The following is a 25803-nucleotide window of genomic DNA, read 5'->3' as shown; positions in this document are numbered from 1 at the left end:
ACCCAGAAAAAAAATAAGATAAACCATTCGACTTTAAAGTTAACTTGAAACAGAGTCGTCCACTTTTATCTGTCTGCCATACCTTCCAGTACTACAGAAGCATACAGTAATGGCTACAATGCCACTTTTCATGACTACCATAGAGGGAACTAATACAACGGAATCAAGCACTTTACATAGACAATATTCATTCTCAGAAACGTAAATGAATCTTCTTCGTTTGTATATAAACAATAAAGTTTCACTTCTGCAACATCAGCACTCTGCCATCATAAAATGCCAAGGCACAATTGAACTTTAGGTTTGTAAGTGCATATTAAAGTCCATCACAACATGAAGGCATGTCCCTTAAAAAGGAAAAATCAATTGTCATGAATCTTCAAGTCTAAATATTTCCTTCCATCTGGTCCTTTTCTAGTTGCCTATCAACCAGCCAAGCTTTAGTCCCCACGGGAGCCACTGCTAGTTGCAGAAGATTTCTTACCACCATACTTCTGTTAAATACCAAAGAAACCAGAATGTTATCTCACATAATAGCAGTCCTACTATAAGAAAGGAAGTTACAGCAGCCACAGTTATTGGAGGTGTGAGTAAAAGGTGGTTACGTGGAAGAGAAAAATAGAGGTGTAAAGCACTCGGAAACTCACCTGTTTTCCTAAACTGAATGGAATATATTTGTATTTGATCATATGTGCAATTTGGCGCCGCATTGTAAGGACAAAAAGAACAATCCAGTAACAGAGCAAAATAGGCCAAAAGACAGGAACATCAAACATGGAAAAGAAGGTCATAACAAATGCGATGACGAATGCCTTTGTGAAGGAGTACCTGAATGTAATGGCAGAAACAGCAGGTTATTGGCATGCATAGATGTATCAAAGATGGATCCTCAAAAGCAGCCCTAAGTAGTTGAGAAAAGGCTCGGGATAGAGAAACATCTGGACTTAACCAAACAAACTACTAAAAATATTTAGCTTTCCAACCACTTAATTCTTAAAAGCAAACGAGAATCTGCAAGAACTATGAGAACCACCAATGTATCTTGCCAAGTGTCCAAGTGAATCACTCATGACTGAAGTCTCAAAAGACTACTGGGAATCATTTATCAGGTTATAAGGAACAACGGAAGCAATTACTCAACAGAACAACTGAAATGATAAGCATACCAACAGCATGGGGGTAATTACAAGATTAAATGCCACGAGTGGCAAAATTGTTTTCTTTACCAGAACTTAAACTCAGGAAGTCGGCGAATGAAGGGCTTGAATTCATCAGAACCCTTTGTCGGCAGCGAAGGACCATCTGAAGGATCAATTTCCGGATCAACCAGTGGTGACAAAAACCCAATTAGCAAATTCAGTATGTATATTCCAAGCCCATAGGCAATGATGTAAAACCCTTGAACATAACAAACTCGCAAGCAGTAGATAGCCACTGCAACAAGAGTGCCAATCCACCTGTAGACCATATGAGGTGTACTCTTATCAAGATAATACTGATAAATCCTCCAAACATCATGTCCCCATTGTGCAACAGGCGATGCAACCGAGGCACCCTCAGCCCCAACTCCCTCCATCCAATTTAATCTTCACAGTCCTGCTGATTGGATAATACAAAACAAATTAAACCAACAACACACACAAACTCATTAAAAAAAGAAGAAAATGCAACAAATACCACTGCCCCTATCTACATTGTATACTACCATGCTTCATTTCAACTGTAAAAGCATGAACTTGCTTCCTTTTGATCAATACCCATTCAATTTCACGAATCATAATCTGGATAAGTAATCGATTTCCAATCACCACAGAAAAAAGAAAAAAAATAGCATGAATCTCCTCAATTGCTACCAAAATCTCATGAAATGAAGCAAAATATAAACAGCAAAACCGATAAATATTTGCCAAACTTGTGTTCAAAAAGAAAAGAAACAGATTTACAAGATCCCACATGCCAAAATGGATGCAAGAAACATAAAAACTATCCAACACGCACAAAACACTTCACTTTCCCCATTTTTATGAACCCAGAGTGTGTAAAAAATGAAAATCTAACAAATTTGAAAGAAGCCCAGATGATAAATGCACAAAAAAATGCAGTTAATAAGCTTCATTTAAGCAACCAAAAAAAAATAAACAGTACAAGATCTATGCAATCAAGAAACAAAGAAATACTCTCAAGAACCTCAAAAAATACAAGAAACAGATCTGTAATTAACAGAGCATAAGAATCAAGAACCATAAACTTACGAGCTGATTGGATGGTTACAGATATGGGATTAAAGGCAGCAAAGAATCATAAAGTAAATGTAAAAGAAAATCAAGTAAAAATAATGAGAGAAAAAATGTAAGGGGAAAGAAATAAAAAAAAAATCGATTGTGATAGTAAAGAAAATGACGAGAAGAGAAGCTGACCTTAAATGGACTTCTGTTTTATGGATGGCCGAGGACTGAGAGATAGCGGAGGAGGAACGAAAGGTAATATTTGAAGGCGAAATATGTGCAGATCGATCAGTGAGAGCCAGTGCCTGCTTGCAGGGATAGGTTTGGTATTTTTCCTAGTTTTTTGTCTTTATTTCTGAATTTCCATTAAAAAAAAAACAAGAAACGAAGAGAGGGTGCTCGTATTGATTGAGGACAGTGAAGGGTGTTCGAAAGATAAGCGGTGATGGCAAGGAAGGAGAATCTGTGGGGGGACACCCCCAGAAGACTCGTCTTTATTTTATTTTATTTTATTTTCCAATTTTCTAATAATATGTTTACCAGTCCTTGATCAATTCAGAGAGATTTAAAAAAAAAGATATAAATTTAATAGTTCACATTAAATAACTTGCAGCTCTTTCAATGTTTTGATTATCGGAAAAAGAATTCCATGATCATTGGAAGTCCAAAGTATCATTTTTTTCCTGATGAATCTCCAAGACATCCATGTAATCATTGAAATTGATATTAAATTAAATATCGTATCAATTTTACGCCTTGATATAGATTTCTAGGTCAAATTCAATAAAAGTTATGTTTAATTATCAAGGAATATAGATTTCTAGGTCAAATGCAATAAAAGTTATGTTTCTTGCAAAACATTATTTTATTTCCAAAAAGAAAATGGAATCGTGATTAGATATGAATATAAAGATTTAACAGAGAATGTATAAAATTACCCTTCCTCAGCAAGTTTCAATCAATCAATCAATTTGACCATACAAGGATTAAATTACCTAAAAAAGAGTTCGAGGATTAAAATAAATAATTCCTTCCTGTTTTTGCCAGGTGATTTTAGAGTTTTTTACAGTAATTTGGGAATGAATTAAAAAAATAAAATAAAAAAGCTACTGGGCTCGGCCCCCCTTTTCGTGTGACAATGTAGTGAATGACAGGGTCTCATCAATGGTGCAGGAATTGTCTCTCCTGACTTTTAAGAATGATTGTTGTTAGAATAAGTTTAGAAACATGAATGAAAATTACATAAGTGAGGAAATTAGATAAAATTGATCAATTGTAGGGGTTTAATTAAATTAAATATGATTGAATTTGGTTAAAATAAAATTTCCTATTGAAAAAAGAGGGGGGATCTTTAGGTTTTTTAATAATATTAAAAAACATTTATAATAATTTAGGTTTAACTTTTTATAATAATTTTTTTGCAAAATTTAAAATTAATTTTTTTAAGAACTTGAAGACTGATGATAGTAGTGAAATTAATGTTAGTTATAATAGATTCATCATAGTGAAAGAAAATGATTTATAAGAAGGAAAGTGGAGAATAAATTGGTACTTTAAAGTAAGAATAACAAATGATAGTAATATTATGATGATTGGTATAAATTGATTAGTCACATGGGGAAAAAATAAATAGTGATAACGATGAATATCATTATTGGCATAGATTAATTATCATAAAAGGGTAATTAATGATATCAAAAGTATTGGTGTCGGCTTAAATTATTTAGTCACTTGAGAAAAAAAAATTAAATGATAAAGAAAGTGATAAATAATAACGATGAATATCATTTTTGACATGGATTAATTATCATGCAAGGGTAATTAATGATATCAAATGTATTAATATCAACATAAACTGATTAGTCACCTAAGAAAAAAAAGTGATTAATAATGATGATCAATATCATTGTCGGCATGAATTAATTATCAAGTAATAGTAATTAATGATATCACAAATATTAATATCAATGCAAATTGAGATGTCATTTAAGTGATGAAAAAGTTGATAATGACAAATATATTTGCTGGTATAATAAAACACCAATTCAAATAACAAAAAATTATTACGAATATTTGTTATCGATAATTTAAGGATAACAAAAAGGGTTTTTGTTGTGTTACAGTGATAAAGGAGACATTGATATATATACAGTAATGCCTATATTACTTAATGAACACAAGAAATTACAATAATGATATTACTTATCTTCTTAAAGCAACCATTATATCTTATTAGTTATATGTTTATACATATGTTTTGTATTACAAGTTTTTTCTGAACTTGTCCATATTATTGTGGATTATGCTTGTTTAGGGAACGATATAAGTCCTTTATTTTAATTAATGTATTAGGATTGAAAACTTAGTAACATAATAATAATAATATAAAATGTTGAATTTATGAATAACTTTCTAGTTTATTTTTCATGGCATGTAATTCAATTAGTTGAAACTTTTATTTATATGAAATGTGATGCTTTTATATTTCCCTTAATTATATAGTAATAATTTCTATCATTCCGTAATATAATTAGCAATACATTGTAGATATTTGTGATATATAATAGGTATAAGAAGTAATTGTAAATGAATATAGTTACATGTGTGGGATGATTATTGACGAGATGTCTATATTAATTAGACTGTGTGATAAAAAGAATGTTTGGCGCAAATATTATACTATCGATAACTTGGTAACATTACCAAATAGGGGAAATGCTGCTAAGATTTACAAAAAAAAAAATAGAATAATGGAGAATTTATTAATTATGGGCATGTTGAATTTCAAAATCGAGACAAAAATTAAGGATATTACACTTATAGTTTAAATTTTCGTATATAGTCTTGCACTTTGAACTAATTCTGTTTAGTGCTAAAGCAAAGCGATCAAAATATTTGTTATATGTAGTTTTAAATTACCCGAGAATCATAAATGTTTTAAAAGGTGTGAGAAAATACTATTTTCTTATATCTCGTGGACTAAAACTCTAGGCATTATGGATTCACTAGACCCATGAGTTTTTGTTTCATCCTTTAAAAAAAAACTTTTGCCCGTCAATGGCCTAATTGGAGGCTAATTTAGCTAAAATTGATCAGTAAGGATGAAATTAAAAGAAAAAAAACTAAAATAGAACACGCAAAAAAGATGGGTGGTGTTTTAGAAGTTATTTTTGAAATCTTAAACTTAGTGCTCATTCTTTACTAATTATAACAACTAGGTCCCTAGAATTTTTAAAAGTTTTTTTAAAAAATCAATTTTGATAAAAAAAACTTCATCTTTCCTTTTTTTTTTTAGTTCTTGGATTAAGAGAGGAGAGAGAAAGTTGTTGGTTTCTAACGATAGAGAGAGAAAAATATCGTTGACACTGGTTTCGACCACCAAAACGATCGATCTTTGTGTCAATGGTTCCATACGACGCAGGGAGTTCAACTTAGGTTTTTTTTTTAAATCTTGAAAATGCATAAAAAACACATATGAACTCGAGAAGATTTCTGGTTGATTTCAGGTTTTGGGGGTGGTTTTTTAAGCCCATTAATCCGTTTAGCAAGGTTTCTATAGTATTTTCTAAGTGTTTTGGGTAGAAAATGGGTTGAAAAATAGATTTACGGGTCAAAGAACATTTGACCTTGATTTTTTGGTCACCACAATGGCCGAGATTTGAGTAAAATCAAATGACGCGTCATTTAATTGAATTTGTTTTAAAAAAATAAGGCAAGCGACATGTCATCCGTCTTATCTGCAATACAAAAAAATTTAAGGTCTAAGCACGCGAGCTCTTACTAAATAGGTCGACAAGTTGACCTGGCTTGCCGGACCCAACAATGACGGACCTTTTCCTTCTTCTTTTTTTCTAATTATTTTTTCTAAGTGTTTTTTCAAAATTATTTTTTTTATTTATATTTATTAACACCCATTCTCTCTTTTATTTTGTTCATGTAGCTTTTGTTAAGTGATGATTATTTTTTTAGTTATTTTGAATGCATTTGTTTTTTGAAATGATTATTCTAATTCATCTATAATCTTTTTTTTAAATGTTTTAAATGAATAAAAAAGTATTTATTTTTGGATAATGTTTGTAATATGTGTAACCTTATATAATATTTTTTTCTTTTATTTTATTAAATCAACTTAACGTGTATCTATTCATATTATCGTTTGATTAAATAAAAATTTTATTTTTATAAACAAAGTCATTTAGCACAATCGGGTCAAAGACACGTATTGTAAGGTCAAATAACTTGATCTATGCATGTTTATATATTTTTCTATTTTTTTTATTTATCATTAATGATTGATTTTTTATTTTTGTACACATACTGTTAGTAATTTATTTAATTATGAGTATGTATGAGCCTTTTATTTTACACTTAAATTTTTTATATATAAATACACATGTAAAAACCTATATAAACTATTTTTTTTATAGGAAAAGGAATTTCTAATCATCATCGAGCGTGCAGGTAAATTATATAAGAGAGCATGTGAAAAAATTGGGTCTTAGTGACACTTGTGTTTGGAAATATGATTGTGATTGTTTTTTAAAATATTTTTTACTTAGAAATATATCAAAATAATATATTTTTTTATTTTTTAAAAATTATTTTTATTATTGTCGCATCAAAATAATCTAAAAATATCAATAAAAAATATCTGAAATAAAAAAAATAAAAAATATTTTTTAAATACAAAAATAAAAATAAGAAGGGCTGAACGGAGAAGGGACCAGAATTTGACTGGGGGCACCTTGTACAAACAGAGCTGAGTCCCGGATCCTTTGCTGGACGCGTGGCATGGGCCCCCGGTGACTTGCCAAGCGATTCAGGCCGGGCCGATGGGACCTCATAGACTGGGAGTCATTCAAGCCCATTAATGGTGGTTGCCAGGGGGAGCTATAGGCCCAACATATGGGCCGTTTTTGCGAAGAAAAGAATGGCTTTTAAGTTGTGTTCTTTGTTTTGCATGAGCATAGCCATCTTCTGATCCCTGGAAGAGTCAGATTTTCGAATATTTTCTATGTTATTAACGGCATGTTTGGAATTATGATTGAGTTTGTTTTTTAAAATATTTTTTATTTAAAAATATATTAAATTTTTGATGTTAAATCCATTCAGAAATACATGAATTTTTTTTTAAAAAAATCAATTATTACTGGAAATCTCAATCTAATAATTACAATAGATGACAGAAATGGAGACAATCATTTTAGCAAAGCGCCAACAAATTCATTTCCATTCACAGGACCAGTAAATGTAGTGGGATGGACAAAACTTATGATTTGAAGCGGTCTTTTCACGCCTCAACCAAATATGCTTCGCCACTTAAATTAAATTTTTCAAAATAAAAAAAAAACATGGAAACATTATGATTTTTCAAAATTTTGCTCACCTTGTACGAAATAATGATATAAATACGAATATAAAACCATAAACTTACTTCAAATAAGTATGGTTCTTCCAGCAAACATTATGTTTCTGTTTTTTTCCTTTCTGGTTTGAATCTAAAACCATAAACTTACTTAAAATAATGATATAAATACGAATCAATTGAATTACATTAAGATTAGCATTATCTTGCAATTAGGCATTACAGAAGACTAGCATACTATCACGTGTTATGGCACGAGTCACAGTAATTTTTATTTTTAAATGTAAGAATAAATAAATTAAGTATTGCTAATGTATTTTTTAAAATAAAAATAGATTTTAATCAGGAATTTAAAATCAATTACATAGTAAATGATATTTTTATCTAATATAAAAAAGGAAACACATTAGATCTATTTACCCCAATTGATATGCAATGTGAAACTTGTAAAGATAATCTTGAAAATAAATAAATTATGAAGTTAAATCTCCAATCAACTCAATATTGAAGGATATAATTGACAAAAAAAAAAATCATAATTTTTTCAAAAAAATACCCAAGTGAACTTAAATGAACCAACCAAACTCTCACTACTAGAAATTTGATAAATACAAACGGAAATACCAAGGGAATATTTCAGTTGTTAAATTTTCTATGGATTTTACCAACGGATATATTCCCTAGGTATATACCGAGGGAATTACTGTGAGAAAAAAATAATTAAAACAAAGCAAAAAATGATGATGTGTTATTTTTACCAACAGAATTACCGACGGAATAAATTTTGTCGATAAAATTGTTGGTAAACTGTTAACACTATTCATCATGTCAATTATAAAGAGAATTACCGACGGAATGAAAAGTTGTCGGTATTTTCCCGAGAGCTCTGAAACTGTTCACTTCCCAATTGCACTGTTAATATTGTTCTTTACAGATAAAATCACCGACGGATTGAAAAGTCGTCAGTGTTATTTGGCGATTTTCTGAAAAATTTAGATTAAATTAAAAATTTTAATTAAATATTACAGATAGAATCACCGAGTGATTGAAAAGTTGTCGGTGATATTTGATAGTTTCTGAATTTTTTGATTAAATTAAAATTTTTTTCATATGAGATCAATTTTTAGTTGATTTATTTATAGGATTTTTAAAATTTTAGCAATAGCAACTTCATTTTTTTCATATAAACTTTTTTAGTTGAATTTATTTTTTCATGTTATTTATTTGTAACAAATTTGTTTGAGTTGATTTTGTTCTTTTTTTTTCCAAGCGTTTTGAGTATTATAAAGTGTTCATTTATATTAATTTAATTATTTTATAGTTTTGTAAAATAGATTTTTTAAAAAATATTTTTAAATAATTACCAATGAAATTACATACGGTAAATACCAACGGAATGAAGCGGGTAATTTGTTTTACGTGTTTTTTTTGTTAGTAAATCCATCTGTAATAATATTTTTTATTACCAATGAATAAAGAATTATCGATGAAAGATTCACCGACAGAGCATTTCCGTCGGTGATTTCATTGGTAAATTAATTATCAACGGAATGATAGTACAAATACTGACGAAAAATTCTGTCGGTAAATATAAAGATCATGGTTCTTGACACAAGTTATGCATACCATTAGTTTCAATTAAAAAAAATTATCATGAAGATTTTTTTTCATTTAATAGATTTATATGACAACAAAGCGTATGTGTTTTTTTTTGTATGAAATATTTTTTAAAAGAAAAAAAATGATAGGCTCGTGGGAATGGGATAGTGAAAGAAAATAATTGATAACAAAGAGTGAAATCACATTTTTATTTTAAACTTGAGGGACAAAAAATGCATTAAGCAAAAAAAAAATAAAAAAAAATTTCCCTAATTATCATCCTTCTGAAATCAAGTATCAAATCATATATATTTCCTTAATCATCATTTTTTCAGTATTAAACATCAACACTTATCATATTCTTAAATACCAATAATTGATTGTCATCTATCAATTTATATCTTGTTTTTAGTCATCAATATTATAGATACTAAGTATTAATTCAAACCCTTTTGTTTCTCAATTTCAATGTGATCCTTTTCAACTTACACAACCAACTTATAATATAACAAACCTGAGTTATGTTCATTCAACATCACTACATGTAATTTATCCACATTTCCTTTGATTTCATCAATAATTTACGCATGTCCCATTTGATTTCATCATAACTATATATTATCAAATCTGAAATTTAACAAATAAAATATTCAAATTAAAAGAACAAGGTGCAATGCACCTACTAGCTCTTCTAACGGAGTGACTCCTCTAAATACGAATGATTTCGCTTCAGGCACATTTCTTGAATAAAACAGGAGATGTCATTATTTATATTCCATAAAATCCATAATATATGTGAATTCTTGTAAAATCTTAATCCATCCTTACTTAATTTAAACTTTCAATTATTTTTCTTTAGCCAACTCACCCATTGAAGTTCCTAAGTCATTCAATTTCTCATATTCATATTTATTCTATACCATCAAAATACATGCTTACAATATTATTCTCCTTTAACAACATAGATTCTTCCACTATAATTTACATGTCATTAATATAATTCTACATAAGAGAAATCCTAAACAAATTTGAAGTTGATCACTCTAACCTACTTGACCTATTCATACAGAACAATGTTTAGTATTTCCTTCATAACTAAAGTTCTAGAACATAGTTTCAAATGTGGTTTAACTCTTTGAAAAGATAAGATATATATCTATAATTGTTCTAAAGAGAAGAAAATATAATTCAACCATTAAGTGAATTATATTTTCAAATATGCTTGATGAAATCTATCTACCAAAATTTAGTTTAACCTTTATCTCTTTGTTAATTCATATCTAGAGTCTTATAACTCCAAATTAAACAAATTCAGTTCCAATTGAAAGCTAACACACTTAACTGTAACATCCATGAAGGAGCATGTCTCAATTTCCTTTCATATCTAGAGTTTTATGGCTCCAAATTAAACAAAATCAGTTCCAATTGAAAGCTAACACACTTAACTATAACACCATAAAGGAGTAAGTCTCAATTTCCTTCATTTACTATCCCTATTTTCAACTGAAAACTAAATGTTAAATTTATCTAGATTTAAGTTTATCAATTTGATGAACATTCAAGTATTTCCACACCTTTCTACATTATTCATAACAATCATTCCCATCTAATACATCTTAGTGCTTCATTTAACATATAATCCTACTGAATTCAATTAATTAAATTCATTCTTTACTTATAAATAAAGTCCTTTTTTTTTCTTAAGAACATATTTGCTTGATTAATTTCTAACAAGTTCACACATACTTCATGCACTACCCTTTGTTCACAATCATTGGGAATAGATTTCCACACTAACAAAACTCAAAGTTCAATTCCCCATTTCTTCAAGCTATGACCGAATGAAGTACCTTTAGAAACTAATTGATTCGAAAATTATGGAATTAAAAACAAAAAAATTAAGTTTGGTGAATTTTATTGCAGACTGTGTCCTCGTTTACAAATCATTATAGATTAGAATAGTTAATTTTTTTAAAAAAATTTAATTTGATCCTCAAACTTTATTTTTGCACAATTGAATCCTTTTGAGTACCCAATTATTATTATTTTCAAGAAAAGATTGAATTGAAAGAGAGCACCAGAGTAAAAAAGGTGAAGAAAATAGGTGACAACTTCAAATTTCATACAAATTTATTTTTTTTGGTCCTAGATCTTTTTTGGTTTATTAGTGAGTGGTCCTTTTAGTTGTCAGAAATTCAATTTTGATACCAAACTTCATTTCCTTAATTTTTCAAAACTTTTATAGTGTGAAGAAAGAGATAAAAGCCCACTAAATTTCAGAGTAAAGAGAGAAAGTTTCACACATATTCCAATCATAAAAATGATTGAAAGTTGTGTTAATGAGTTTCATTTGATGATAAGAGTTTTATAATGGTTATTTTGAGCCTCAATATTACCTAAAAAACATATCTAATTCAAGGATGAAAAGATTTATTTAGTTTGATTTTTTTTATTTGAGCCCTTTTTTGGGCTTATTACATTGCTAAATTGATTTGTACATGTTCTAGGGTGTTTGTAGAGTGTTTTTGGTTTTAAATGAATTGAAAAAATAAGTTTTGTAAGGTAAAAACCTCATAACCTTGATTTTTCAGTCATCATTGTGGTGCTTGAAATTTGAGCTGACGGGCAACGTGTCATCCACCAATCTTTTTTTTTAAAAAAAGATAAATGACAGGTTGTTTGTCTTTTTAAATGAAAAAATAAAATCAGGCCCATACGCCTAGGGTGTTCCTTTTAAAGGTCCGCAATGCTAGGTTTTTTTTTTTTTTTTGCTCTTTTTGGTTTTTTTGTAGATATAGATTTATGAAAACAAATATTAAAAGAAAAATGAGCTAGACATCTGCTCTATTAGATTGGAAATGTAAATGATGTGCTGACAAGGATGATAAGATTGTGATGAGAATTAAGAAAGAAATTTGCCTCTCTCCACACACGAGTGGTTCGGCCAAGGCAGGGAATTAGGGAGAGATATTATTTGTTTAATTTACAATCAAATTAGGGATAAGAATGTGATTAGTGTTGGTTAATGCTTGCTTTTCTTGCACGTTAGGCACAAATCATGTGCCAGTGGTCGGTGATAATTAAAAGAGATAATCCAAATGAGACAAGACATCAAATCCCTAACCAACACCCATTTCAAATGCCAGGATTTTCCTTTCAATTATTGCTGGAGATTAGTAGATAATGCTCTGTCGTGTGATACGAAGCTGGTAGCAATGGAGATAAGCAAAAACAGAGAGACGGGTCATACGCGGACAAAACACAGCCACATTAAAACTCTGTTTTTCTGGTAGATGAACCGTCCACGTAGCCATTCAACCCACCAACATATGCACATTAAGCAAATCATGTTCGAGTCGTCGTCTAACCAAAATATATTTCTTTTTTATATTTTCCCTGGGCTCGGTTCGGCTCTCCCAAGCCAAGCCTAGCCCCTTAACCCAGTCCGGGTTTGGCTTCTACTCCCATGGTTGATCGATTTAACAGCTCTTGCTATAATCATTTGTAACCTCAACCCCACAACTCAGTGGATTCACCAATTAACTTTTAACACGTTCCTTCACTTTTGCCAATAATAATGATATCATTATTGTTATCACTTTTAATTTTTTTAATTTTAAATTATTTTGATGTATTGATAATGTTAAAAATTAAAAATTAAAAAAAATATTTTAATATATTTTTAAGTAAAAATTATTTTGAAAAATAATATATAGCACACCCTTAAATAAACCCATAATCATGCAATTAAAACTTCAAAAATATCATAACACTTTTCAAGTATTTAAAAATATCAACTAGGTTTTTCTTCATACAGGTAAGAAGAACATGATGAGATGTGATGGAGTTTAAAGTAGTATAAGAGTAACACTTATATAATAACATTCATTTCTTGATTCTGATAATATGATACATGCTTACCATAATAACCGGTAATTAATGTTTATAAAAAATATTTTTTTTTATGAATTTAAAAATTCTCAATGCTTAAAAGAATATCGTTTTTTAGAAAAAATATTATAATATTTAAAAAAAAACTATAAAAATAAGCATGTAGTTAAAAATAGAAATTGTTAAAGATCACAAGAAAAGATAAATAAAGTTTTGTAGTTTAATATAAGACCTATAAAGATCATTAGTTTTATATTCACTTGAGTTTGATGAGATATAGAGTTTTAGAATATTAAATTTGATAGTTTATTAGATCTAGACCTATATATACCCGAGTTTATCGTGTGAATGAGTTCATGATTATTAAATCTAATAATTTGTTAAACTTATAAATATATATGATTTCAATATACAGAGCCGAGTTAAAGGGATATTAAGTTATAAATTTCTTAATTTTTTTAAAACAGATTTTAGATAAAAATGACACATATAAAACACTCTAATCTTTTCGCAAAAGATCTTCTAATGAATCGAGCGATTGCAAGGAAAAAAAAGTTTTTATTTTTTTAAGCTGATAATATTTCTTTTACGAAGGGCTCCACTGCTAGCAGAACCCGATGAAGACCCCTTCCAAGGGTAGGGAGCAGGCAGCTGTACCTTACTGAGTCAGCAACAGCACTGCAACTACAATCTCCACGAAGATATTTTTGAGATCAACGCAAGTGATATTTTCTAACCCAATTTGACGCGAAGGATTTGAGACTTGGCTGACCTGTTCTTTGACCCGCTGGATGCCTTTTAAAAAAATCAAACTTAGAAACTACATACCTTTTAATTTTTAAAAATGATAACTTTTTTATTTTTATTTTAAAAATCAATTAACCCGAATTATTCCCCTTATCCGGAACTTAAACTTCACTCCAAATCAGGTTTGATATTGCATATGCTTCTGCACGAAGCTAATTATTGCCTATCAATTATCAAACAAAAATAAAAAAAGAAAACTAAAAACTAAAAAACATCCATTTTTACTATTCGTTATTGTTGTTATGGCACAGAAACACTGTAGATAAGCAGCTTTACTGAGAGTTGTTTGTCACGGGGCAGAAGCACTGTAGATGAACATTTTCTCACATGCTCATGCCTTCATGCGAGAGTTGTTTGTTGTCTGCTTGGGACATTTTTATCCTATGCGAGGTCTACCTGGGCAGCTTAAATTTGGAGTTTGTGTTTTTTCTTTTGCTTTTCTGCACCCATCCTTGTTCACCGGTTGTTTGGTAGTTTTTGGGTTATTACACAGCCTATTATCATTGCGCATTTAACGGCAGTAAATGCTCTGATCTGTCAAAGCCACTCGCTTCTCTTTTCTCTTGGAATTGCAGCGTTTTTTGCCCTCCTCTCATAATTTTCCGGGGACCTCTTACCCAGCTCTTTGGGTGTAGGAAGTGATGGGTTTTCAAAGTTTTAGCTCGTCTTGACCAGATTGTATGTGTTGTCTCAGTCTCTTTTGGTTTTTGTAGCCGTTCTTGATGGGTCTGGTTTTAATCTGGCAAATGAATAGGAGGGACGGGTGGGTTCTAATTTGGAGCTCATTCAGAAAGTAAGCATGGATACTTGTCTGATTTTTAAGCTCTTAATTTATAGTGATGGACAACTGTTATATTCATGGATTACCTGAGCTGTGCTCCAATTGGATGTGAATAATTATTCTTCAACATGGCTGCTCATAATTTGTTTGTTTGCTAGCTGGTGGGTTTGTTCACTGATGGCTTTCTTTTGGTTCTTATACAATAACATGCCCATGGACACCGCGGATCTCATAAACGAACACAGGAGCGCGTTGCGAGATTTGCTCCTGCTGCCGCTGGATGGATGGGTTTGGCTGTAGTAAATTGTATTTACTGAAATAAACACCTCACAAAAGCTATTCATTTGTTTTTGTTGTTCATGCAGAGCAATTATTATACAGTGAAGGAGAAAATTGTGAGCATAAACGCTCTCAAAAGATGGCGGTGCCTTGCTTGTTCAACGTGTTATTGTGTTGCCACGGACCGGCAATGAACACATACAAGTCCACTGCTGAAACCTGTTTCGACAAGTACATAGTACCTGACACAATGCTACGAGAACTAAATCAAACCAATCAAACAAGAATACCTTAAGTCTTATACGTCCACGCAGAAAGAGAATATGATCTATTTGTGTCACACATCTTCGATGAGGCAGAAAAAACCCTCTACCATCTCCAAACAATGAAGACCCTCCCTCCGCCTCCACCCATTTGTGCTGATGTTTATATAGATCATGTCAGCCCAAAAATCATGCTCATGCATAGAACAAAAAAAAAATTAAAAATTATGCGGTTGTCGGGCTGTTAACGACAGCAAATCAAACGATGACTAGCTAGAAAGCACAAAACTTGAATTGTGTTTTATTGTCTTCAATATATATATAATAGATTATATATAAAGGTTGTGCATCGTTCTTCGTTGATGCAAAAACCATACTCCAGCCATGTTTGAAACAATTAATTATTTAACACAGTAAGTTACAATGCATTAAAGTATATATCAATACATACATCTATTGTTTTCAAACAATATATGGAGATGATACCTCTAAATGGTGTTTGGCACGTAAGATTGAATCCTAGAACATTATAAAATGGCTGCAGCTTTCCGAGAATTTTAATATCCACTTAATAAAGCTTTAGTTATGGTAAAAGCTTTATTACGCTAAATCCTGTGGTCTTTGCTTATAATTTAGGAATGACATGAAAAAAAAAAACTAATTGTCATGTGATTTATGGTTGCTGCTTATTTATTTAATTATTTATTTTTAAATAAAGCAAATCCGATGCCACAATATTTTTTTTTAAAAAAAGAATAGAGGAAAGAGGAATTGAAAAGTGCAGGTAAGTGGGGTCAGTTTTATGTCGTCGGCTTATGAGTCTGTGGCTAAGCAAGAAGAAAGAAAGCAAAAAGAAGGCACAGACTCGGAAGCAACTCAAGCACCAACCAACCCTCCTGAGATTCTTTCTTCTTCTTCATCCGCTTCATACATTTCTCCTCTCTTCTACAGACCCTCCGAAAAGGGCTTCAAGTTAATAAGAAGTTGATCTTCACCCCAGTGATGTTTTCATCCATGGATCTGTGATTACAGAGGGAATCAGAGAAGAAGTTGATAAAACTGTAAGCTTGCTTACACATTCTACCCCTTTTTATGTGAGCGTGTAAGTAATATAGATAAAGTAATATTTTTTTTCGACTTTTAGGTTTGTACTTCGTAGTGTAAGTTTGTTTTTAAGTGGAGATCTTTATTATTATTATTATTATTGTTTCCTCTAGTGGGATTTATTTTGTTCTTGGTTAACATGTACTAAAGTTAGATGCTTGCAGTGAAATCTTGTTTTTGTTATTTGCTTTTTGAATAAAAAGTTAGAACAAAAAATGGAAATGAGACGATTCACATGTTGTGACGCTGCTACCTTTAAAGTTTGCAAATTTGAGTTAATTTTGACAAATTGGGTTTATTTTCTTATATTCATTTTAATTACCGTCACGTGGTTATGATTGCTTGTGTGGTGGCTAGGTCCATAGCCCGGTTGAAGCAGGCCATCAAAAAGTCTGGAACTTTAACACTGCTTAGTTGACTGCATCTTCTCGTGAATAGCCTTGGAGGAATTCTGTGACATTTTGAAGCATTCTTCTGTAAATCCCACTTCATCATGTCTGATCGCGTGCTACAGTCATACCAAGATAGGGATGATATTCCCGTAAAGTCCACGAAGCAGTGCCAGTCTATTTGGATGTCTCATTGGACGCGCGCGAGTTGCAGGAAAGCAAATGATGCTCCACAACAATTAGGTCATGATCCTCCGGAAGTTGGTAATGGTAACAAATATCACAGCTTACTTAGTGGGCCAGAGATGGAAACTGGTAGTTCTAAATTTGTCACGGGACTTGGAGAAGTAAACAAGGGGAAAAGGATCAACGTCATGAACGATAACCTTACAATGAGTCCGAAAAGGTTGAGGAATGAAATGTTTGAGGGACAGTCTTCTTTTGCGATGTTCAAACCTTCTCAAGATAGGGAGAGTGTTTTATATCTGGAGAATGTTGTGTCCTCTGGCAATCGTGAAGGAGTCTTAAAGTCACGAATTGGTACCAATTCTGAATATGATGTTTCCCACGGGAGAAATGATGATCACCTACCCTCAATACCGGCACAGGCTCTTCCCGAGGTGGAAATTCAAGAAAGAAAATCTCAGTTTCAGGCCGAAGATCTCAACTTGGTTCCAGAGCAGCGGGTCAAGTCTAATAGTTTCCTAGAATGGAGTAGCAGAGTTGTTTCTGCACATGTTCAGGATGATTTTGTAAGAACAACCCCAGATATTGTGCCATATGAATTTGAAGTTGGAAGGGCTCCAATTCAGCCCCTTTTCTCTAGGTTAGATCACATTAATGAACCAGGCTCTACATCTTTGGTTCATGAGAAGAAAATGAATAAAAATGCAGGTCTTCTCTTTCGTGATCCCTCAGCAAGCAATAATCAGCCAAGAGACTTTTTTGGCAAGTCATTTCACATGATGCCAAATCGTTCTGATTTTGAATTACTTCCTAGGCAGATCAGTACCAGAGGTGATAGCCAATTAGGAAAATTATATAATGGATCATATGCACTACCAACACTGCCCTCCGTTCATGATGGGGAGACAATGAGAATACGTACTACAATAGACTCCATGGAAGAATTTTCTAGAGGTCCTCCGATGTACACTCAGACCACTCATCGCTTTTTCATAAAAAAAAAGACTGACGTGAACTTACCTGATGGTGCTCAGATGTTTAGAGAGTCAGCAATGTCCACTGAAATTAAGGGGAAAATGGTGACTGAACTCCTTGCAATATCTCCGGATTTTGGTTTCCATGTCAAGCAAGGAGTGAAGCTGCTACCTCTGGACAGCTCCACAGGGAGTGAAGGAAAAGAGAGCACTGGGAATGTTAAGACTTCTGCAGTTGATAAGGAGAATGATTCATTAGCTGAAGGAAAAGAAAACACTAAGAATGCCAATACTTCTGCTGTCAATGAAGAGAGTGATTCATCTGCTGAAACTGACACCATGGATATGGATGCTTACTGTGAGAACCATCTATCTGGTATGTATGGTCCATATCTTATATGGATGGTTTAGTTAAATCTTAGACTGTAGTGTTGACAATCTATGCTTTGGAGCACAGCTTTAGATGAAGTTGCTAAATATAATTACCTAATCTGAACAGTGTTCATGAGTTTTGTATCTTTTTAGCGTAGTCCTAGTTTGCAAATTAGTGAGTTTTTTTTTCTTTTGTGTTACAGGTGTGGCTTCATTGCAATCAGATAAGGTAACTTTACTACTTTCTGATCTCTAAGCTATGTGTCCCCTCTAGTGATTTTCTAAGGTCACTTGCATTTACAAAAACTAGTGAAGGTAAATACATTGGCTTATGCACATTGTTTATAGACAACATATTTGATCTACTCATTCACTTTTGTTAGGTCAGCATTTCACACAGCTGTTTTAGTTGCCATTGCCACCCAGGAATTTGGTGAATTTTTACCTTTGGGCTTTGAAATCATGCCACACAAATAATAGATATAGTCTACAAGTGTTTTGCCTTGTTTTGTTAGTTTTTCTCTTTGGTTTAGGCCAAGGAATTTATGTAAGAGCTCATAACTCTGTAAAAACTTCCAGAGTCAAAGGCTTACAAGGCCGTCACCTCATTTGTTCACATGATTAGTTATAAACTTTGTAGGACATCAACGAGGGCCAGAAGTTGCCAGCTTCTCAAGCTGGAATGCCTTCAGTCAGACAAGAAATCAAGGGCAGACAGATGAGCACCGAATTACCTGATATAAACCAAGAACTTATTGTACTTCCAGGTTTGGCAAGGTCACCAGATAACATGGAGACAAGCACCTCAAGAACCCAGAGTTTGGATGCGGAATGCTTCCTTCCCAATGCCGAGCACTCCACAAATTCAAAATCTAGTGATTGCCCCGACGCTCCTGTGAGACTGGACCCCTGCAGCAGATGGTTTAAGCGTCTCAAAGCAAGTGCTTCAAAAGTTGAAGAAGCATCATCCCACCAGAAATTTAGTAAGTTGTTCAACAAAATGCTAAGACATAGTAAGACTAGTTCAGAACCAAAGACAAGCGAGTCTGATGGTAAAGAGTCTATGCCAGATCAGACTGCAGAGTTACCGAGGAATGCTGAATCCTATTCAACTGACCCAGCAAGGAAAAGTCAAGAAATAACACTGTCTCATGTTTGGGTTCAGAGGTGGTTTCATAATCCATCTGCATCTCTGAAAAAGAAGCCTGGAGCTGTGGTAGTTTCACTGCCAGAGAGTTCAGAGGCAGCACTAGACTTCCAGAAGAAGCAGTTTCCTAGCACTGCTGCCATGGCTCTGATGGGGAAGGCCATGAATGGTTTTTGTCCATGTGAATTCAGAAAAAGTGGGTCTTCTGTAGTCTGGAACACCAAGTGATTCAGGGACAAGCTTTCTTGAGAAAATGCTAGGCATGGAAAGTGAGATAGGCAGTGCGCAGGATGTGCTGGTTATCTTACTGGTTGACATTAGTGCAACAAGTTGAAATCTTTAACGATCAATCCTCCATCAGATCAATGGACTGCAGACGAATTTTGTATAGCCTGAATGTTGCTTTGGTATTTACCCTGCCTTAAATTGTTTACATTGCCTGCTTTCCTCCTATGATCAGAATAGATATTGTGGATGGAACTTGTGTGAAAGATTTGACAGAGGCCTTGCTTAGGTTGAGAAAGGAGCAACCCAGCCTCTGCTGCTTTTCGTAGTGCAAATCTGAGAGGACTTGACCACACTCCAGCATGCCCCTATTGATCCTCCATATGTAGTGCATGCAAACTGGAGTAATGCTGTAATATCTGGAATCAGAAGCTAAAAATAAAAGATTTAACTGGAGGGGATTGTACTTCTTCAAACGTAGATGCTTAATAATTATTTACACGCATATAGTTACATGCAGAAATACATCATCAGACCTCACATCAGCTTTACTTGTCATGTATACACAAGTTTGGTCTTTGGCTTTTGATATTTTAATGCGATCTATTTGAGTGGTTTGACATTTATGATGGCAATCAAACTATGTCCTGAAATTATGCTTGAAAAAGACAGTAGAATCATGCATTTGGTCTCCCTGATGGCTTGTTATGAGGGGAAGTGGGTCTGTCATATCCTGCATTAGGCTGAAAATGGAAGAATAATGCATGACTAGAAGAGAGAAGAACAACCTGGGTGTTTCAATTTTCCTTCCATATTCTCTCAGAACAATGTTTTTCATTCCTCTGAGATTTGAGATACAATTGCGTTTCTCAGAGTTCATCTTCCAAGAGGCAGTCGTGTCTGACATTTAGGTTTGTTCTTTATTGTGCTGCCCGGGTGTCTTTTTTACCTTGTCAGTCGTAAACAAGCGGTGGTTAACATCTGCCATGATCTACCAATCCCCTTCTGTCAAAAAGGAGACTGAAAATGTGTTTGGTCTGACAAAGGTAGCGACACAATTTAGATCCTCTGAGTTCACTGAATCATCCCATGTTCCCTTGGCTTACCATTTTGTTCCAGGTTTTTTAAATGTGAGGCTTTTCATTTTTGGTGGCAGCAGAGCACGTCGTTCACGAAGGCATATTATTATGCCATGAGCTGGGAGCTATAAAACGCAGGCCTTCCAATTCATGAGTGAACCTTTCTCTTAAGATGCAATTCTTTTCTACTGTCTCCTAATCCAAGTTACTGTTTGAGCATTATAATAAAAGAAATATTGTGCACGATTAATACCTAGTTGAATGGAGTTGCTCTCTCTAGTTCTCTCTCACATGGAATGAGAGATCAGGAGAAAAAAAGGAGTTGCGAGAAAATTCAAAATTCTTTTTATAATGTATCAATACAGGTCTATAATATATTCTTGATTATTCCTTGAATAACATGGAATTAGAGCAAGGATTTATCTGTGTTTTCATATGCAATGAAAGCTACAGTTGCTTTTAAATTAATTATTCTTATGAGGTTTGGAAATAATATTAACCCAAAAATTCCTAAAGCAAGTATTCTGTTATTTTTTTCAACCAATCTAGATTTGTTCTTCCTCCTTTTGAATACCTCTTTGATCATTTTCCACTTTAAACTAGTACTATTTTTCTCCAATATCTTATAGAGATTTGAGACTTTGATAAATTCGGCCAATTCAGTTAGCATTTTGTCGCGTATTTGGTGGAAGTAGATAATGTATAGATTTTGAGGGCATTTGGTCAGTAAACCATATTTTTTCAAAGTAGAACACATGTCTATATTTTCAAAAGTGAAACATCAATACTCGGGGTCCAAAAAATACATCAAGGCTTTAATTATTGAATTTTACACGGATACTTTTCGTAATTTCCTCTCATATTTATTCAAAAACTCATCATCTCGAATGCTTTTCATGTGTGAGATGAGCTTCTTCAAGTCATTTCCGGAGTAACTCACATTTCTTATAGGTAGAAATTTACTATCATCTAGTCTTAGACAATTCCCCCTTCTAACAATTATAGGGATTCAAAATCCAAGCCACATTCAACAGAGTTCATCTATTTAATGGTGATCATGTTATCAACCCTAAGTCTTGCAATTTAAGATGCGTTTTGGGGTTAAGCATGTATTAATACAACAATGTTTATTTATGGAACATATATCCTATAAGCAGGTTCTATGTCTTTTTACGTGAAACATTGAGGTATGCATTATCTAGTCTCAAAAGAATCTTTTATTGTCCCAATAGTAGGTGGTGAAATGATACGTATATTAATCACTCAACAAAGAGTTGGATGGTTTCATGAAATTAAACCCTAACTGAAAGTCATAGGGTAAACCACTATTCCCCCACCTAACATGAGGTTTCCATGTGTATGTATTCCGAAGTGATATATCATAAACAAACTAGCGATGCACGAAGACATTCATCAATATCCAACATACTTCTATAAAAAGGATAAAACACAGTAAAGCGTAAATAAGTAAAAGAAAGAAAAAACCTAAATGCAAAAATTTAAACACATCAAGTCGTATAAACCATATAAAACACAAATCCTAGTCCAAAACTGTCAAAAACATAAAATCCCTAATGGAGTTGTTATTCTATCACATGTGTATGCACGATGTTGTGGCATCGAGATCAAGAAGTCGCCACCTAATTGTTTGGTTCAGGGTCACTATAAGACCTGGGTGGACTGATCTTATATAAAATTCTAGAGTAAGGAACTGGTTGTGGCTAGGAAATATATTAATACCCTAACGCATCTTACCTGAGATAAATTATATTATGTGGTTTAGATGTAGCTTAAAAGTATTGATGGGTTCTTAAACAATGGTCCATCTATGGCTTAGAATAAATGTTTATTCTCATGAATAAATTTGGTGTTTTGAATTCATTATGAGCCTGTATACCCAAATAAATTCTCGTGGGAAGGATCCATGTAGGTATCCTGACAAGGTTCACCCATCCTAGAAGACAAAAGAGTTTTTCACAACTCGTATATTGTTGTGAAAATACTCGTAATTAAAATTGTTGAATACCCAAAATAATTTTGGGAATTTTCAAGTCAAATTCTGGCATTTAAATTTCAGCCTATTTATTCCAGTCAACTCTCATTTATTCTAGCCTACTTGTAGGTCCAACATTAAAATATATAAGACTGGAAAAATTGACAACCCAATTCTAACTGACAAAAAACCTCACTGATGAAAATCTTTTTATCTTGGGTAAAGAAACACAAATTTAGATGGGTAAAGATTCAATGAGAATTTTGGAATTGAGGGCTTGATTGCATGAAAATAATTTTTTGGAGTTAATTTGGGTGTTAATTGGAAGAAATTGAAGTTTGAGAATTAAAATTAGACTTTGAAAGGTGTAATTGGTTAAATCAAGAGCTTGATTATGAAAAAAAAATGTTTGGAGGCTATTTAAGACTAAGGACCAACCTGTAAGTGGTGTACAATTTCAGGGGTAGAAATTGGTGAAATCAGGGGTCAAATTAAAAGGAATTAGAATTTTGGTGGTCAATTAAGAATGAAATTGAACAAATTAAAAACCAATGACTCGTTTGTAAAAGGTGCTAAATTTTAGGGTGGATATTTGAATTTGACAAGGGTGCAATTGCATGCATTTAAAAATTAAAAGACAATTATGAATGCAATTAAAAAGCATTGGAAGAGAAGTGACCAAATTGAAATTGGCTAAATTCCAAATTAAAAAACTCTAATTTCTAGGGTTTAACCTAGACGACATGTTATTCACCCACTATTCATCTTTTTCCTTAGTAATTTTGATTGGTTGAGTAGGCATATTCAGGTGAATAAATGTGGCATTTCCGATCACTTTAGAAGTTGTAACCACTACCATTCAACTGAGAAAAACTCCCTCTACAATCTCATGCCCATGAAATTGAATGTTTGCACCCTAATTCTTCCATAGAAGTCTCCAACATCTTGTCCTTAATCAAGTCTTCTTGCATTTTCAAATTCTAAACTAATAAAGTTAGCACTTTTGGAAGAATGAATGTGAAACTAGAGACCTCTAAATTGAGTAAGGTTGGATCTAAATAAAAGGTGGGCACCTCCTCTACCAACTTCAGATGGTCTCAGACAACGTTGACGTCGAAGTTTCTCTGACGAGGCTTCGAAAGTGGTCAACCCAATCAGTTATGACTGTGACATCCAGTTGGCAAAACCATTGATTTTTTTCATGTGTTCACACTCAAAACTTTCTTAATAGGTTCTTATCAAAGATTGACCGCATTTCTCTCGAAATCAAAAGGCCAAAAAATAGCTCCTTGGTCTTCAAGTTTGGAAAAACCACTAAAATCCCTAAAACCAAATCCATCACTACAAAACCAGCATAGTATAAAGCTTCTAACTGTTGTTTTTGTCCAAACCCCTTCCATTTCAATTAAAGGGCCAAGATTGATCAATTTTTTTTTTGAATCCAACAAAAAAAACCCTACCAAAACCCTATAAATAACCCCTGAAAATCAGAGCTGAGAAAGAGGAAAAAAAGAGAGAAAAATAGGAGATAAATATTAAGAAAATATCCTAGTTATGAGGGTTTATAAGCATAACACAAGGGTTTATTTAGTTTTAAAAAGGCATTAAGTTTGTGGAAGCAAAACTTTACAAAGAAGAGCAAAGAAGGCAATAGTTATTCTAGGGTTTTGAAGGTATATTTTCTAACCTAAAAATGGAGTCCATGCAGCCTGCTTGAGGAGATTTTGGTTGTCATTAAGTCTGCATTTTGGTTTGTGAATATGGTGATGCTTAGAGAGTAAGGGTTGTTCTTTTTTTTTTTTATGTGATTTTGATTCTATAGTTTAGTATTTAGTTTTTACGGTGTGTTTGATGTTTTTAATGTGACAAAAGCCTTCTAGTTAGGTTAATTTTGATAAAACAATATTTGTTCTTTTTGTTTTGTTTGATTAATGCATCGTGAAGCAATATTGTTGATCTAGGTTTACAAGGCTTGTTTATAACCAAAATATGTTTAGAAAACTAATTTTGAATCAATTGCATAGATATGTAGGCTGGATAAGATTTGATAGTTTTAAAAATTGAAACTTCATGCATTTATATTCAACTATGCTTGATATTGGTAATGATGTTTGTGGGGACCAAAAACAATGTGTTTAGAGGCTTAGAATGTCAAATATAGGTTTTAGCAGTGGTTCTTTAATTTCTGGAAATTTTCCAGATTCCGAGTTCATGTTCTTCGCATGAACTTTGTCTTAGCCTCTTGTTTTGAAGTTGTTTTGGGTTAATTCTTGGCACAAACATGTTAGCTTATCATATTTAGCAAATAATCTAAGGTTAAAACACATCAATAACATTTATTCATGTATTTAGATTCTAGGGTTTTTTCGAATGCCTAGATATATTTTGATCAAATCATGACTTTTGAGTGTTAATAAAAGAAAATGAATGCTTGATTATTGATTTATGCATGATTATAAATAAAACATTGCCCTTGATTGCATGAAAACTTATTGGTTTCTGATTTGTGTTTGCTGGGTTTAGTTTAAATATTCATCGTATTCTTTATGTTCTTAGTGTTCGATATGTTTTTATATATTTTAGTCTCTAGCTTTTTCACTTGTCATCTTGATCCTCTACTACCAATCTTGGAGACTATTTTAATGTATGCTCTTCTGTATTTTATATTTTCTTTTTATATTTTTTTTCTTAATTTTTTATGGGGTCAAAAATGACTAACAACACATATTTGACACGTTGCATTGCAAAGAAGCTCCTTGGAAGGAATTGTTGCAACCCATGAAGTGCCACGTAGCAGATGAGGAGTGGGTCTTTAAAGGGGTCCTATAATCATATTGTCGAGGGCAACACCTGAGCGGCACTCGACAACAACATTGTTTAGTGTGTGACATAATGTTGGATTTCTATAATAAGGCTTTTTATCATTTGGGTTTTGAATCTAAGGAAACTTATGATGATGTCATTTTGAATCTGAATCTAGATATATAGAAATGATGGCAGCAACTTCTTCTGCTTAGATGTGGAAACTGGATGCATAGACATGATCCACTATTTCACTTCACGACTCCTTTTATCTTACACGAGACTCTGTCTATGTTATTCGTATATAGGTGGTGAGTGTAAG

The 25803-nt window shown here is 32.6% G+C and overlaps 2 protein-coding genes across 6 annotated transcripts; one reads left to right on the top strand and one right to left on the bottom strand.

Annotated features, from left to right (window-relative positions):
* Positions 1-14: 14 nt before the first annotated feature.
* LOC133699625 (protein RER1A-like) lies at positions 15-2712 on the bottom strand. Of its 4 annotated transcripts, none has more exons than XM_062122952.1 (4): positions 2253-2712; positions 1227-1599; positions 648-828; positions 15-494 (listed from the first exon to the last, which is right to left on the bottom strand). In XM_062122952.1, the coding sequence occupies exons 2-4, from the start codon at positions 1574-1576 to the stop codon at positions 441-443; spliced, it is 585 nt and encodes a 194-aa protein (XP_061978936.1). In that variant the 5' UTR covers positions 1577-1599; positions 2253-2712; the 3' UTR covers positions 15-440. The 4 variants fall into 4 exon arrangements, with proteins under 4 accessions (XP_061978936.1, XP_061978935.1, XP_061978937.1 ...); XM_062122951.1 differs by having other exon boundaries at positions 1227-1596; XM_062122953.1 differs by having other exon boundaries at positions 2418-2712.
* Positions 2713-15500: 12788 nt separating this feature from the next.
* LOC133698553 (uncharacterized) lies at positions 15501-20083 on the top strand. Of its 2 annotated transcripts, none has more exons than XM_062121517.1 (4): positions 15501-16271; positions 16672-18239; positions 18439-18464; positions 18876-20083. In XM_062121517.1, the coding sequence occupies exons 2-4, from the start codon at positions 16808-16810 to the stop codon at positions 19608-19610; spliced, it is 2193 nt and encodes a 730-aa protein (XP_061977501.1). In that variant the 5' UTR covers positions 15501-16271; positions 16672-16807; the 3' UTR covers positions 19611-20083. The 2 variants fall into 2 exon arrangements, with proteins under 2 accessions (XP_061977501.1, XP_061977502.1); XM_062121518.1 differs by having other exon boundaries at positions 15501-16312.
* The last annotated feature ends 5720 nt before the right edge of the window (positions 20084-25803 follow it).

The sequence above is a fragment of the Populus nigra genome, chromosome 7 (genome assembly GCF_951802175.1).
Source record: "Populus nigra chromosome 7, ddPopNigr1.1, whole genome shotgun sequence".
NCBI lineage: Eukaryota > Viridiplantae > Streptophyta > Magnoliopsida > Malpighiales > Salicaceae > Populus > Populus nigra.
Note: the sequence above shows the minus strand (reverse complement) of the source record. Positions and strands in the feature narration are given on the sequence as shown.